We start from the raw sequence: 15,194 nt of genomic DNA on the forward strand, positions 1-15,194 counted from the left end.
GACCTTTCCACGGCTAAATTAGTTCTCCTCGAACATCCCTGCCATGAACAGGAGGCTGAGTATCCACTTGATCTGACGTAGGAATTTATTGCGATTTACAAATATTACCCCCCAAGGGGAAATCCAATGGAAATTCCTTTTTTCTAGAAGATCTCCACTAGTGGCGTCGTTTTCTTGTGAGCCACTAGTGGAGGAAAGAAATGAAACACGACAGACCGACCGTACTACCCATTTACATAAAGATATTGCTTCTGATGACTTGCACAGAGTATCTCTGCAGCATTTCCCTATGCAGGTTTCACAGCCCCCTCGCTATACTGTAAATCATGAAACCACGCGAGATGACAACTAGTAAAGGGCAATCTCCCGTGGGCCCACCCTGACTCCATAGAGACGGTTCCTTGATGCGGTGAGAACGACAGGGATTTTCCTTTTTTTTTTTTTTTTTTGGATTATTTTGATTATCTCTCGAATAATATAATAATACGTGAAGAAGGTCAGAGCACATGCAGGTTAACTTATGACTCAACATTCTACATGTACACCTGTCACCCGGGCGTATACCAAGTATCCGTATCTCCGGTAGATAGACACGTGCATGTTTGCAGATCCTCGAGAAACCAAAAAAGTAAAAAAAGTAGAAAGGGAAAAGAAAATATGGGGGACCGTAATCGATTAAGACCAAACGGGAAGGCCGATTCGGATTGATTACATGTTAAAAGGGCGTGAAAGCCGAGATCCTAGAACACCGAGCATAGGATAAGGCCCCTGTTACATACTGTTGACGTTAAAACGATCTTAAATCAGGTACAGGCATCGCCACACAGTTTCAGGGTGTTTGACAGTAAGGACCCATCAGGTACCGTGGTTCTTACCCGTGCTACCAGATGAAGTTTAAGACATATGCAAGAATAGAAACCTTGTAACTGTAGTACGGAGTAATGTTGACCGGTTTAAGCAATCTCCTTATCTTCCAGGATAACTTCCTAATAACAAATTGTAATAAGACCAATTTTCAGCCGTTTGACCTATCGTACGGAGTACATAACCGACCAAACCCGGCATACAGTAGTGTGCAGAAAAGACGATCATCTCGCTGCAGAGGACTGTGCATTGCATATCATTATTTTGAAGTAACATCGCACATCTGGAGAATATGGGGCCCTCTGTCCTCAGCAATCCCTTATTGGCTAGTGGGAATACAGTATTGAATTTGCTTGCACATCACTGTTTTCAGGAGATCTGCCTGATCCCTGGTGTGGCGCGGATGGCGTGCTCACCGTAACCCTGTGTGTACTTGGACCGACTGCGTGTACACTGAAGAAATATCCCCAGCTTCGGGATATTGGGTCCCCTCTCCGGAAATTACGGCCCTAAAATGCATACGTGTATATGTACTAATTGTACATGTGGTGGTTGCATCCGGTTTTTCCTGTCTCTCAGGCAGAGAGATTTCTGCATGTCCACATGACCCGTGTACACATGCAGAATACCAGGGTCCAGGGAACGAGTCCGGGATTTGCGCTCAAAGAAGCAGGTAGGAACAATTACTAATTTGCACACTCCCGTTCACCCTAACTTCCCGTACTCCGTACGAGAAATAAAGTGGGGGAGTGGCAAACACTTATGCGACCACACGGGTGTACCTGAACTAAGGCCCGGGGAACCGAGAAAAGGAGGAAAGGAGGGAAAACGGGACACATGGCATGGAAAACTCTAACTAGCGGCGAGCAAACTTCAATAATGCCTAGTTGAGTTAAGACCGCTCCACTTGGAGGGAGACTATATCTCACCGTTCCGGACCGTTGGAATAAAGCGTGGAGTCGGAGATTTTGAGAGCCGGATTTCGAACAGATCGGGATTTGAGTACTGTACTCAGTGCGATCGCCTGTTTCTGGCTTTGCTGATTGGATATTGACCTGGCAAGGTATACATGTAGTTATATACTAAGTTAGTTTGTACTATTGCATATAGATCGGTGAGAATATATCAAGATTTCCGCAACATTTTATCTAAATCTTCGGGGCCCGGCACACTGGTAAATCTCTATTGAGGTGTCGGCTAGGGTCATGGGACCAAAGAAAATTGACTGTTTCATGTTGCGCTCCACTTGAAAATCTTCTAGTTCGCCTTCTGGAATAGCGGGCCGAGGTTGGGAAGCCCAAACCACATGTAGACTGGGTGGAATCGAACTGGGACATTTGCGGACGTTTGAAACCCGTCTGTTGTTTGCAACCGAGAGATGCAAACCTAAGTCAAAATGATCCCATGTTTTGTTGGCATGCAGATCATCGAGATGTCACTGGTGCAACCTGCTCAAACACCAGTGGCTGACATTTTAGTTTCAGCGGCTATGTGCGAGCTCCATGCCTGTAAGACCGGCCACCTGCGTAACCCCAAGCTTCGGTTACCGGTTACACCGAAATGCTCAAAGCATTACATAGCAAGTCCTGCAATGACCCGTGCTGTATGTACTCCCAAGTCACACCAGCCCTGTAGGTCGTGCTTGGATCGTCAAGGTACCGCGTGACATATACATAAGACCTGGTTTCAACACTGTAATTGCACAGACTCGTAGCGTTTGCAGGGAGTTGAAACACTCTGCAACACTAATCTTGACATGTATCACAGGATGTTGATCACGCCACCACAGCTGCCCGCCGTTCGAGGTGGGAAAGCTTGGCCATAAGCAGGATCCTACTCAGTCTTGGGTATGGGCCCACTATCGAATGAGTATCTCAATCCTCGTCAAGAGATGTCTGAGCTTGGGTTGAGATCCATTCCTCCATCAGAGGTTGCTTTGCTTCAGCGCTCGGCTTGGTCTTGTCGCCTTTGCGGGTGATCAATAGACACAACACCCAACTGCAGATATTGAAGCTTTCGTAGTGAGTGCTGAAGCGAAGCTTCTTCTCTTCGCTGCTCACATCGCCATCTTGCTTCCCTGCCTTTTTTCGACTTCTTCTCTCTAGCGCATTCTCCGTTGCTTCGTCCGCTCCCGGTATATCGTGCAATCCATCGACCTCACCATCGCTTTCAATCATGATTTCATCCTCTGTCGAGCCTGGATTGATTATCCCCTCGCCATCTTCTGGTTTGAGGTTAATTTGATCGTTCCCGTGAAATGTCTTATTGCGCGTGAGGAGGGAATGACGGGTGCGCGATTCGCGGAGGAAAATGGCCACTTCGAACTCATCTAGGCAAGCATTAGCAAGTTCACTGCATATGATAAACACCTCTCAACTTCACCTTCTGCAATAACATCCTTGACTGGTTTGCCTTTCTTGCGCATAAAGAGTCGCTCATTCTCTTCGCGCAGCTTGGGCAGGACCAACGGCCGGATGGCCTCGAAGACGCGCGGAAGGACAGGATCACGAGAGTTCAAGAGCCATCGTGAGTCCGATGGAGAGTCCAGATAGATCCGACACTCCAAGACTGAGTATTTGCTGATGCGCAGGTATCGCCGTATGGGAGCCATGTTGGTGGGATGAAGTTGAAGCTGTCGATGACCTCAGGCCAACGCCAAGCATTTTGCCGCCGAATATCTGATTGGCGATGGAAACGCCCATCCCAGGGATACAAACCTCCTCTCCTCATCTTCCATGTCTCTCTGTGTACCTGACCCATCGATCTGAGCAACCATGCCTATAAGGGATATAAAGGATATAAAGGATATCCTCAACATGGACAGTAAGTCGGAGGTCCTACTATCTCTCCCACGTGACCCGGCCAACCACCGCGACCGGAAAGAGATTACTGACCCGTCCCCAAGGTCCTCACTCAAGTACCGGATACATCCGGTCACACACAAATTTACATGGGTCCATAGGTACCTGGTACCAGCCCCAAGCGCAAAACTCCATCCTTGACGTCTTCGAGTCTCCCAAGGTCCCCATGGATCCCACTCTTCCCCCCGCCGGAAATTATAACTGATCCCGCAAATTCTGATCTTGTCTGATTTCAACTATCTGCGGGTGAATCTTCCGGCTTCAGGCTTTCGGTATCAAGAGAAACCTTTAGGGCTTCTTTTGAACATCTCTTGACCGACCCAGACGTGCGCCGCCAGAAGGGGAAACTCATGTTGCATGCTCCCTCTTTACTGTCCAATCGTACGATAGAGCGCAGTTCAAAGTTCAGAATTGTCAGGATAACCTTGTTGTTTCCCGCGTGTCCCTAAACCGACGCATCTCGCCTACTATCGAGGACCTTGCGGGTGACAATCTCCCACAGAGTTCCACGACATTGTTCTACAATCCTCCGGCGTTTTCCTTTGCGATCATCGCTTCGCCTTCTTGCTGCAATCTTTCGTGGTCTTTTGGTCCCCTCTTATCTGTTTCAGCCTATTTTCTTCTATCTCAATCGTGATGGATTCTGTTCTTCTCAAGCGGGCAGATGCCTGTGACCCTGGCAATGAATTCGACGGCCGCATGGGACTGCGCATCTCTTCCATCTTTGTGATCATGGTTGGCTCCATGTTCGGAGCTGTATTCCCTGTATTCGCCCGCCGCTTTGGCAAGGATGGCGGGTTCCCCAAGTGGTGTTTCTTCATCGCCAAGTATTTCGGATCCGGTGTCATCATCGCAACTGCCTTCATTCACCTCTTGGCTCCGGCTGAGGAGGCTCTGACAAACGATTGTCTGACCGGTCCTATCACCGAATACAGCTGGGTCGAGGGCATTGTTCTCATGACTATCATTGTCCTGTTCTTTGTCGAGTTGATGGTTATGCGCTACTCTAGCTTCGGTCAAGGCCATGTGCACGACGAAGAGGGCCACTCTCACATCCAGATCGAAGAGCCTACTGTCAATGAAGTTGGTGAGAACAAGAACCACATCGTCGGAGAAGACCACCTCGGCCACGGTCGCGAGCATCACGACAGCGACTCCGAAAAGGGCCCCCAGGCAGCCGAGGACTATACCGCTCAACTCACTTCGATCTTCATCCTGGAATTCGGCATTATCTTCCACTCTATATTCATTGGTCTCACTCTTGCAGTGTCTGGAGCCGAATTCACTACCCTTTACATTGTCCTTGTCTTCCATCAGACCTTCGAAGGCCTTGGTCTTGGTTCCCGTCTGGCCACTGTCCCATGGCCCAAGTCAAAGCGCCTCACCCCCTACATCCTGGGCTTGGCCTTCGGTATCTCGACTCCCATTGCCATTGCCATTGGCCTCGGTGTTCGAAAGAGCTACCCGCCCCAAGGACGAACCACCCTCATTGTCAACGGTGTCTTCGACTCTATCTCTGCTGGCATTCTGATCTATACTGCCCTTGTCGAGCTGATGGCGCACGAGTTCATGTTCAGCAGCTCCATGCGCAAGGCTCCTATCCGTGATGTGCTTATTGCGTTCGGCCTGCTGTGTGCCGGTGCTGCCCTCATGGCCCTGCTGGGCAAGTGGGCTTAGAGACTTGATTCAGCAAGCAAAAGTCCTGGGATTTATTCCCAATAATGAGTCATGTCCCTGTCTTGTTTTTTTTTATTTTTTATTTTTTATTTTTTTATATTGCTTATGGATGCGTGCTTTTTTTCAACATATGTGATACCCACGGGATCCGAGCTATGCACATGTCGGCGTTATTTTAGCGGCTGTATCTACCTACCTCAAATTCAATAGAATAGAAGGCTATTGAAAGATGTTTTCAAATTATCAAATAAGTGAGTAGCCACAGACAACCGAATCTGCAATAGATAATCCTCGATATATATCCACGTGCAACGTCGGCAATTTCGTCAGGGATATGCGTGACTGACGCTTAAACATCTAGAAGAGGAAGAATATCTCCAAGCCGGCAATTACCGAAGCCTTGATGCTTAGCTTTCTTTGTCCGAGCTTAACTCACTTGCACCCATAGGGCTGGCTCAAAGGACAGGAGGGTGAGGTTCCCCGCGTGCAAGTCGACGTGGCCATTGACTGTTGCACTGAAATAACTTTCGAATCTGACTGCAGCTGTGCTACTTTCTCCTCGAACGTCCACTCTCTTCCGACCTTCCATCAACCCTTGCTCAAGATCACGTCTGTGGGTTACCAAGATGGCTTCCGAGCGAGTTATTTCCGAGCGTGACTTGACCGCGCTCCCAGTGCACGATGGACGAGAGCACATCTCAACTGAGAGCCTGGCTATCGCGAGAAACAGTCCCTCGAAAGACGTTTCGAAGAGACAGAGTCTCTCGGACTTGTTTACCATCGTGAGTGCACCATCTCAACCAGCGCAGCTGAAAGTTACATTCCCTGTCCTCGTGGTCAACTAACCAGAATGACCTGCCACTAGTTTGCCTGCGGCTTTGCTCTGATCAGTGATGGATATCAGAACAACCTGATGTAAGTTGAGTGCGTTCCTGCTCTGTCAAGACTGGATCACAAACTGACCTACCAACCACAGGACTATGACCAATGTCCTCCTCAAAGCTGAATACCCCAAGGAGTACACCACCGTCGTCAGCACACGTGTGTCTAATGCACTGCTGGTCGGCGAAGTTGTCGGACAAGTCGTCATTGGGTAAGAACCGTACTTCCAACCTGATAATGTTGGGATCTAACTAACTTATATCCAGACTGACATGCGACTACCTGGGTCGCAAGACGGCCATCGTCTTCACTACCCTCATGATCGTCATTGGAGGAATCCTTGCCACAGCCTCACACGGCGTGACTATCAATGGCATGTTCTGGATGATGACCGTTGCGCGTGGCGTTGTCGGGTTTGGTACGTGAACCCTAATGCCTTTCCACTGTCAATCATATACCCCAAGATCCAACACCCTGAAAGATACATTATATTATATACTCTATACTAACCTCCATACCAGGAGCCGGCGGCGAATATCCCGCCTCCTCAACCGCGGCCTCAGAAGCAGCAAATGATCTCATGCCCAAACGCCGAGGCCCGGCCTTCATCATGGTCACCAACTTCCCCTTATCATTCGGAGGACCTTTCGCCGTGTCAATCTTCCTAATGGTACTCTGCGCCTGTAGCCAGACAAACTACAGCACCGTCTGGCGAGTATGTTTCGGTATTGGCTGCGTCTGGCCATTGTCGATTTTCTACTTCAGAATCCGCATGCTGAACTCCGTTCTCTACCGCCGTGGCGCAATCAAGAAACATGTTCCCTACAAACTCGTGCTGCGATACTACTGGAGATCATTGATTGGGACATGCGGAGCTTGGTTCCTCTATGGTAAAAACAGAAACCCCTGCACATACACATCAACCCTTTCTACAAAATACAACCTACTAACAAATCAAACCGCAGACTTCGTCACTTTCCCAAATGGTGTCTTCTCCGGCACAATAATCTCCAGCGTCGTCCACAACGGCACGATCCTCCAAACGGGCGAATGGCAACTCCTACTCGGAGCAATCGCCCTGCCCGGCGTATTCCTCGGGGCGCTCCTCTGCGACCGTCTCGGCCGCAAACGAATAATGATGATCGGCTTCAGCGGATACCTAATCTTCGGTCTAATAATCGGCTGCGCCTACGACCGCGTGACGAAGATCGTCCCACTCTTCGTCGTCTTCTACGGACTCATGCAGAGTTCGGGAAACTTCGGGCCGGGGAATATGCTAGGTCTCATCTCGTCTGAGTCTTATGCCACTGGTGTGCGCGGCACTTGCTATGGGCTTTCGGCGGCTATTGGGAAGGCTGGGGCTGCTGTTGGCACGCAGGCATTCTTGCCTATTAAGAGTCACTTGGGGAATAAGTGGACTTTTATTATTGCTGCTATTTGTGGGGTTGCTGGGGTTGTTGTTACTTGGGTTTTTGTGCCGGATTTGTCGGGGGAGGATCTCAGGGTTCGGGATGAGAACTTTCGTGCTTATCTTGTTTCTAAGGGTTGGGATGGGGATATGGGGGAAGGTGATTTGAAGGCGATGGCTGATCAGGGCGTGGGTTATGGTGAGGCTGTTGCTGCTCCGCAGTTTACTAAGGGCTAGGTTGGTCTGATCAAACTGTGTACCCGTTAGGGTCTTGAGGATTAGATGGTACAAGGAGTTGGATCAGGAAGCATGGATGGATCAAGGTCATAATTTCAGAGTCACGACCGCTCCTGAAATCCCCAATCCTGATCAAAAACCAATATCGGAGAAATAAGCCTATGTCAATATCCTAATAAGCAACAAAGAAACTATTCCCCTTCATTCCATCTCAGCTTTTTATAATTTATAGTTTCACCAAGCACAGACCAACGCTAATCCCGCCGAGGTCCAACACCCAATCTGTCCTCAATCCCTCCACCTCCACCTCCCCTCCCAATCCAATTCAACCGAACCACCGCCAAAAATGCGTCTCACCTCCATCCTTGTCGCAGCTCTAAGCTCCCTCGCCGCCGCCGCCGAGCTCGGCATCGAAACAACCCACGCAGTCGAATGCACCCGCAAGACCGTCAAGGGCGACGGTGTCTCCATGCACTACCGCGGAACCCTACAAGCCGACGGCTCGGAATTCGACTCCAGCTATAATCGCCATGCGCCATTGACTTTCAAGCTTGGTACTGGTCGTGTTATTAAGGGGTAAGTGTGGATGTTGTTTTGGATTTGATTGGCCATGACTATGATTATGGTTGTCTTGGAAATACATCATGCTAATGTGTACTTTTTCCTTTTTAGATGGGACCAGGGCTTGTTGGATATGTGCATTGGCGAGAAGCGCACGCTGACTATTCCCCCCGAGTACGGCTACGGCGACCGTGGTATTGGGCCTATCCCCGGTGGTGCGACATTGGTCTTTGAGACTGAGTTGGTTGCTATTGAGGGCGTTGATAAGGACGAGCTGTAAAGGGTACTATCTGCTGCTACCTTGTTAATACCTTGACATTTAACGTTATTGGATGAGATTATTTATTTATACTTCCCCGGAGAATGTGTGCCAGTATATGGTATCATATAGATTATGCTATGCCTCTATAAGCAGAAGGGTATCTTGTCTAAATGTACACTGTACAGGTAAAATCAAAAGAAGGAAAAGGGGGAAAATCCAGGACATGGTGGCATCTCAATCCATGGCATCCAAGGTATTCTCGGCATGGAGAGCATTCTCCGATACCAATATCCCAATCAGACACTCGCCAAGAATCCCTTCCCAGTTAACCCACGGGTGGATCTCCTGGAATAGCTTCGCAGAGTCCTTCCCCGCACCGCGGAGGAGCTCGCCCTTACCACCTGGGTGGTAGGGGGCGTACGGAGAGATATTATATACTTTGCCATGGTACGAGGTCCACGCATCCCGACCCTTGCGACCATGTTGCTCTTTCAGCATGGACGGTGTAACGCGGAGCAGACCCGGTGGTACATCTTTGCCGCGGAGGTTGTTGTTCGGGTTTGAGGTCAGGGCGGCCCAGTCCAAGGGGGAGAACCCCGGCTCGAGGATTACCTTCTTCGAGTTGGGTTTCTTCAGTGTCACTGGTGTCGGGGCTAGGGTGCTGCTGCTTAGGCGGCTGCTGCTGGTTGGGGGTCCGCGTTGTGAGGCTGCTGCTGATGGGGGCGGGCTGAGTGAGCTGCCTGAGCTGAGACGTGGGGGTTGAAGGGTACTTGGCGGGGAGAGGCTGTTTGTTTGGGATGGTCGGGGTCTAGGGCCTGGGGGTGGAGGTGGTGGCATTAGGGAGCCACCCGTTGTTGATGGTTGTCGCGGAGGAGCGAGGGATGGTGGCTGTGGCGGCTTGGGCTTTGGTGCCGCATTATCACGATCTGTTGGCTTAGACTGCCCGGTTCCTCGTAGGAACTGCGGAATGGATGGCATCGTCGGGTTGGGTGTTTCGCTGTCACTGCTATCCAGACTGAGCGTGGGGACCGCAAGGACCGGGGGTGGTGCGCTTGACGGCGACGCCTTGGGTGTGCTTTGGGAATCCTCCTCCTCTGTTTCTATTTCTGGTGTTGAAGACCCTGGGCCATGCTTTCCCGGTACAGGCTCGTCGGCGGTGGGAATGGTAACCGTCGCTTCGGGTTTGGGTTCCGGAGGGGCGAGAGGACGAGGCTCCGTCCAGCTGCGAGGAGGATAGCAATAGAGGAAATATACAGTTGTTGCAATGAGTACACCTGCTCCTACCCAGCCCATACCGAACCGAGTGAGAAGTACACGAAAGGTGCAAGATATGTGAGTTAGGAGAATGCTTAGAATCACTGTTCTGCAGATTCGCCGAAAAATGTGGTCCGTGCGCCATACCGACCAGATCAGATCTATGCAGGCACTCAGGGTTCAGAAGCCAAGCACGGAGTTCGTTACTAGCAGCTTACGCGTTCATTAATTGAAGACATAATGCTGACCGCAAGAATACTGTAGGCGATAAAATATAAACCATGTACTAAGCACGAGACATTATACCCAATACGGACTGTTCCATTCAAGTCAATCCAGGGCCCATGTGGCTTGTCTGGGGGAGGAATAGACTCCGGAAGAGATTGAGACCACCAATGAGGTATCTAGATATCAAGATAAATTAAGCATAAGAAGGCGATAATGCTCATGATGTCAGCTCATCATCATCCCCCAGACCCCAGATCTCACAATAGACCCTGTGTATGACTTCTCAATGATACACAGCACGATCTCTACTCGAACATGGTCTTAGCTCACAGGGCTTTGAGGGACCAAATGATCCGGAACAAGACCATGTCTACCTCCGATGCGATTACCCTGTTTGATGTAGGGGCTGGTCAAGTGGGTATCCAAATATCTAGGTGAAGGCTTTGCACAATCATACTGAACAGTCGCAGGCGCAAGGAAGTAGGCCGCTTCAGGAGGATCGATGCGTGGTGGCTTTTCCGGAACAATTTCCCTCGAAAGTGGAGGACAAGATTGCGTTCTTTGCAATCTATGATGGACAGTAAGAAAATCCTCGGGCCTCTATCACAGTCTAAACCTGACCACTGTACTTAGCGGTTCCGGGCTCGTTTCAGATCAAGTCAGTCAAACCCTGCATCATCTGCTTGCCAAACGCCCGGAATTCGAACGAGGAGAGTGGACGGCAGCCATCAAGGCAGCACTGGAGGAAGAAGACAGCATTCTACTCGACCGGTTCAAGCGCGAATCCATCGAGCCTGCCTTGTCAGGATCCACCGTGGCAGTGTGTTGCATTAATCTCACCGTTGGCGAGCTGCTTGTGTCCAATCTGGGAGACTCGCATGTTATCCTGGCGGAGCGAGACCCAACAACAGAGTATCCGTATCACATTGTACGCACTATCCCCGATAGCGAAGGTGATTCGAAGACAGCTAACCGCTGCAGTAGCGGCGTCTCACAGAGACTCACAAGCCCGAGGTGCCCAGCGAAAAGGCTCGTATCGAAGAAGCAGGCGGGAAAGTCACCATCCGGAGTGGGACGCCACGTCTTGGTATGTTTGGCGCCAGTGCAAATAACAACACTGACCAGGGGATAGGTGATTTGAACATGTCCCGGGCACTGGGCGACCTGCAGTACAAGAACCCGGTCAACACCTCTGATCCGGCGCCAGACCCCGCCTCTTCAGGATCGAGCCGGTCGGAATCACGGGGCAACTTCCTATCCAATGAACCCTACACCTCCCGACGGATGTTGCACTCGAACCGCCGATACTTACTGCTGATGGTATCAGACGGTGTCAGCGACCAAGTGGAGGACGCCAATCTGGCGCAGCACGTGATGAAGCTATCAATGCGGGGGAAAAGAGCCAGTGAGATCGCAAAAGAGATCGCCACCAAAAGTGCAGGCCATCAACATAGTGACAATGCGTCGTGTATTGTAGCGATATTGGATGGCCAAGGATCGTGATAGAGAGTTAAGATCTATGAGATGGTTGTAATACGTAACTACCTAAACAGGACAAGCGCCGGAGAGCAAATTGTGTTATGCATGACCCGTTCCACGGTTCACTCCTTACCCAATTAAGAAGGTGGTTGTAGTCAGGTTTTGGCTGTTTGACGACATTCTATTGGGTCTGAGGCCTTCGGTGTTATTGCTGTTCTAGGGTTCTCAATTTGCTCTCAATTTTTGGTCCCATAAATGAAGACACGTTGTGATGTGGCGTTTCGTATACCTCCGAGATATCCAGTTTTTTAATTTTGGCTTTGCCATTTCCGGTGCTGTGGTTATTATACATTTAAATTTAAACTAGGAACCGGCTTTTCCGTAACACCCCGCTCCACAAGGTTATCTCCCTTCAGAGGCAGATAAACGACGTCGCTTACTGCCGCCCTTTTGCGTTCAATAGATCTAAGCCCCAGCTTTGGCAGGGGTTGACCCAATTTGCTGGAAACCTGTCAAACTCCTTTAGGCAGGCGATTTGAGTCTCGTACATGTGGACCCTAAAAAGCATACCATCCGGGCCCTAGCCACCTTCCAGAAGGGTCAACCCTGAAGAGAACCTGAGCATATATAATTGCCGTATCATCCATCATTCCACAGATTTATCGTTTCATTTTTTTGGGTCCATTTATATCCGCCATTGCCCACATCTCTTTGAATGATTCTCGCTCAAACCCGGACCCCGTCTCAGGTTTGCAGCATGGCAGCCAAGCAATGGAGCAACTTCCACGTGGGAAGAGAGTGTGGCCACCAGAAGTGGTCTCGAAAGAACACTCCCAAATTGACCGTCTCCTCAGGCGAGACCGTCTCCTTCGACGCCATCGATAGCAGCAATGGCCAACTCGACACAACATCCCAGGCCTCAGCCATCAGCTCCCTGGATCTAGGCCTCGCCAACCCAGTCTTCGGCCCGATCTACATAAACGACGCCCAACCCGGCGACGTCCTCAAAGTCGAAGTCCTAAACCTCGAAGTCGCCGACTGGGGCTGGTCCGCCATCATCCCGGGCTTCGGACTGCTGGCAGACGAATTCCCAGAGCCAGAGATCAAGATCTGGTCGCTGAACCGCGAAGCAGGCTTCGCCCAGTTCAATAACATGCGCATCCCCCTCCGCCCCTTTCTCGGATGCATGGGCCTCGCCCCAGCCGGCGATGAAGAGCTCTCCACCGTCCCGCCCACCAACGCCGGCGGCAACATGGACTGCCGCGAGCTGAGCGTCGGCTCAACCGTCTACCTCCCCGTCCAGACGGCCGGTGCACTATTCAGCTGTGGTGACGGCCACGCCGCACAGGGCCACGGCGAGGTCTGCGGCACCGCAATCGAAACCCCCATCCGGGCGACGCTCCGCTTCGAGCTCGTCAAGAACCAGCCCTGGATGACCGCTCCTCAGTTCCAGACTCCGCCTCGGGCGCAAATACCCAACCCCCTCCCCGATCTTGGAACCTACGGCGCTCTTGGTGTTGCTCCCGATCTGTATGAGGCTACCCGCAGTGCTACTCGGAACCTAATTCAGTGGCTGGTTCAGACTAAGGGTCTTACTCGCAGCGAGGCATACATTCTTGCCAGTGTTGCTGGTGATCTGCAAATTGCAGAGGTGGTTAATGTGCCCAACTTCGAAGTGGCTATGACCCTCCCATTGGGCATCTTCTCTTAATATGAGACGTCCGGTATATACATCTTTTCTTGGAGAATCGGTATGGTGGAGTGATACCCGGAATAATGATTTTGATTTGATTTTGCTTCTGTTTTGAGCATTTACAATGGTGTGGATCAGGGGACGGCGATGTATTTGCATTCGGGCAAGCGTTACTCAGGCGAGCATTCACATGAACATATTAACATATTGACACATCGACATATCAACATAATTTAATACTGCTTTTTTTTTCTTGCTCTATGAGACATGAGACATGGCTTCGATTCAAACTTTAACTAGGCGACCAGGGAGCACAAAAGGCATGGCTTACTTCCGGGAAACGAGGGCGCCATTGCTATGAAAGGTCTGGCCGTAAACCTGTCATCTCCTATTTCCTATGTTGCATTGTGCTCCGGCCTCAGCCACACAAGGAATGGGCGTCCCACTTTGGCCAGGATAGGCAGGTCAAAATGTGGGATGACGAGGGACGTACAGGGTCCACTGATCGGTGTACTTCAAGTATAGTAGGAAGGTGTGACAGCAATAGGAAGTTGCCTGTCGAGGTATCATGGGCAAATCGGGGATAATTTCTTGGCTTCCGGTCGCCTATTTGGCTCCGGGTCTTGTACCAAGTTTGGGCAATTCAATTATCCGGACATGGCCGTATGCTCTGGATGTGGCTCAGGGTTGGATTAGGCTGTGCTTTGGAGTATCGTACTCGAAGAGCATCTTGCTCAGGAAATTGTCTTGGCGAGGCCACAATCAGTGAAATCGACTTGCATCTATATCGAGTACGGAGTTCGGAGTTCCTTGACAATTCACATGTTGTTTCGCTCGTGATAGTTCTCCAGCTCTCATGTGCGCTATGCCAGCATACTTCCGCAGGTAAAAGAAAAGGCTCTCTGCTTTGTAGCCAAGATCCTTCTAGCTAAAATAAAGTAAAGATTCCTCAAGAGCAAGTATACCCTCGCTACTCGCTGAAATGACAGAATATCTCCTCTAGTCAGCGGTTCTTCTTGTTCTCTAGGTCTTGATATAGCTCAGCGGCCATGAAGTGTAGTAAGCCTTTATCTAAGTGACCTTTGTTCAAAGAACCGCTTCCTTTTCCTGTCTTCATTGTCCGTTCTTCAGAGCTGGGTGAAAGCTGCAGTACTACCTAGCCCACTTGGCATGTCTCTAGTGGAGTCTAGGAGACGGGGCTACAGAGCTTGCATAAATAAGGAACCGATAGTATTGTACTACTCTCGATTCAGGTATTGTACTTTAGCTGGTTCGTCCAGGGGACTTCTACAAAGATGCTTCTTGTGTGGAGATCGGTATGCCGTCATGTCGGTTGGGGCCGCTTAAGGCAGTTGGAGTTATCTGCTGGATATGGCGTGATTTTCTTCACTTTGCCGAGAAGTTGAATATACTCTTTTAAACGAAGTTTAAAGTTGGTAGGTTGGGTTTAGGGCGATCTATGTTTGAGAGTGAGAGGTCAATGAGAGACTTGTCCGTGTCTTCGTCTCTCCTTCCTTTTTGGTACATGATCAGGAGTCCGAGAATAGAAAAGGTCCGCACAGACTGTAATCCACCCTAGTTAAGCTACATGATCCAGGCAGAATCAGAAGAGAGACCGACACAAATACACATTTGGGTCCACAGGCGGATCTACTTACTGTATATGAATTAAATTCATTGCGAGCTGCTATTATATAGGCTACCGGATGCTGGAAACTGATGCTCGGTCAGTCATTGCTCTCGCTGTGTGGGCCGTTTGATAAGGGCTATGTAAGTGCTGTCCCCATT

At 50.1% G+C, this 15,194-nt stretch overlaps 7 protein-coding genes across 7 annotated transcripts; 5 read left to right on the forward strand and 2 right to left on the reverse strand.

The window, feature by feature from the left end:
• Positions 1-2,738: 2,738 nt before the first annotated feature.
• On the reverse strand, positions 2,739-3,475 carry PENARI_c001G05237 (uncharacterized protein; the record flags this gene model as incomplete). The annotated part of the gene is made up of 2 exons (XM_022626539.1): positions 2,739-3,193; positions 3,247-3,475. 2 exons carry the CDS (start codon positions 3,473-3,475, stop codon positions 2,739-2,741), a joined length of 684 nt encoding a protein of 227 aa, XP_022493980.1.
• An 886-nt stretch (positions 3,476-4,361) lies between these two features.
• Positions 4,362-5,402, forward strand: zrfB (low-affinity Zn(2+) transporter ZRT2; the record flags this gene model as incomplete). The annotated part of the gene is made up of 1 exon (XM_022627064.1): positions 4,362-5,402. One exon carries the CDS (start codon positions 4,362-4,364, stop codon positions 5,400-5,402), a length of 1,041 nt encoding a protein of 346 aa, XP_022493560.1.
• Positions 5,403-6,028: 626 nt separating this feature from the next.
• Positions 6,029-7,929, forward strand: PENARI_c001G09278 (uncharacterized protein; the record flags this gene model as incomplete). The annotated part of the gene is made up of 6 exons (XM_022626854.1): positions 6,029-6,184; positions 6,268-6,317; positions 6,379-6,495; positions 6,551-6,702; positions 6,806-7,174; positions 7,250-7,929. The coding sequence occupies 6 exons, from the start codon at positions 6,029-6,031 to the stop codon at positions 7,927-7,929; spliced, it is 1,524 nt and encodes a 507-aa protein (XP_022493780.1).
• Positions 7,930-8,275: 346 nt separating this feature from the next.
• On the forward strand, positions 8,276-8,770 carry fkbp3 (peptidylprolyl isomerase family protein FPR2; the record flags this gene model as incomplete). The annotated part of the gene is made up of 2 exons (XM_022626177.1): positions 8,276-8,505; positions 8,602-8,770. The coding sequence occupies 2 exons, from the start codon at positions 8,276-8,278 to the stop codon at positions 8,768-8,770; spliced, it is 399 nt and encodes a 132-aa protein (XP_022493850.1).
• A 216-nt stretch (positions 8,771-8,986) lies between these two features.
• Positions 8,987-10,045, reverse strand: PENARI_c001G10428 (cytochrome b5-like heme/steroid binding domain-containing protein; the record flags this gene model as incomplete). Its single annotated transcript, XM_022626945.1, has 1 exon — positions 8,987-10,045. The coding sequence occupies one exon, from the start codon at positions 10,043-10,045 to the stop codon at positions 8,987-8,989; it is 1,059 nt and encodes a 352-aa protein (XP_022493285.1).
• Positions 10,046-10,600: 555 nt separating this feature from the next.
• PENARI_c001G10561 (PP2C family serine/threonine-protein phosphatase) lies at positions 10,601-11,737 on the forward strand (the record flags this gene model as incomplete). The annotated part of the gene is made up of 5 exons (XM_022626957.1): positions 10,601-10,648; positions 10,705-10,814; positions 10,868-11,162; positions 11,219-11,321; positions 11,367-11,737. 5 exons carry the CDS (start codon positions 10,601-10,603, stop codon positions 11,735-11,737), a joined length of 927 nt encoding a protein of 308 aa, XP_022493804.1.
• A 733-nt stretch (positions 11,738-12,470) lies between these two features.
• PENARI_c001G02111 (acetamidase/formamidase family protein) lies at positions 12,471-13,424 on the forward strand (the record flags this gene model as incomplete). The annotated part of the gene is made up of 1 exon (XM_022626278.1): positions 12,471-13,424. One exon carries the CDS (start codon positions 12,471-12,473, stop codon positions 13,422-13,424), a length of 954 nt encoding a protein of 317 aa, XP_022493628.1.
• Between the last annotated feature and the right edge of the window lie 1,770 nt (positions 13,425-15,194).

Source organism: Penicillium arizonense (assembly GCF_001773325.1).
Source record: "Penicillium arizonense strain CBS 141311 chromosome Unknown PENARI_contig001, whole genome shotgun sequence".
NCBI lineage: Eukaryota > Fungi > Ascomycota > Eurotiomycetes > Eurotiales > Aspergillaceae > Penicillium > Penicillium arizonense.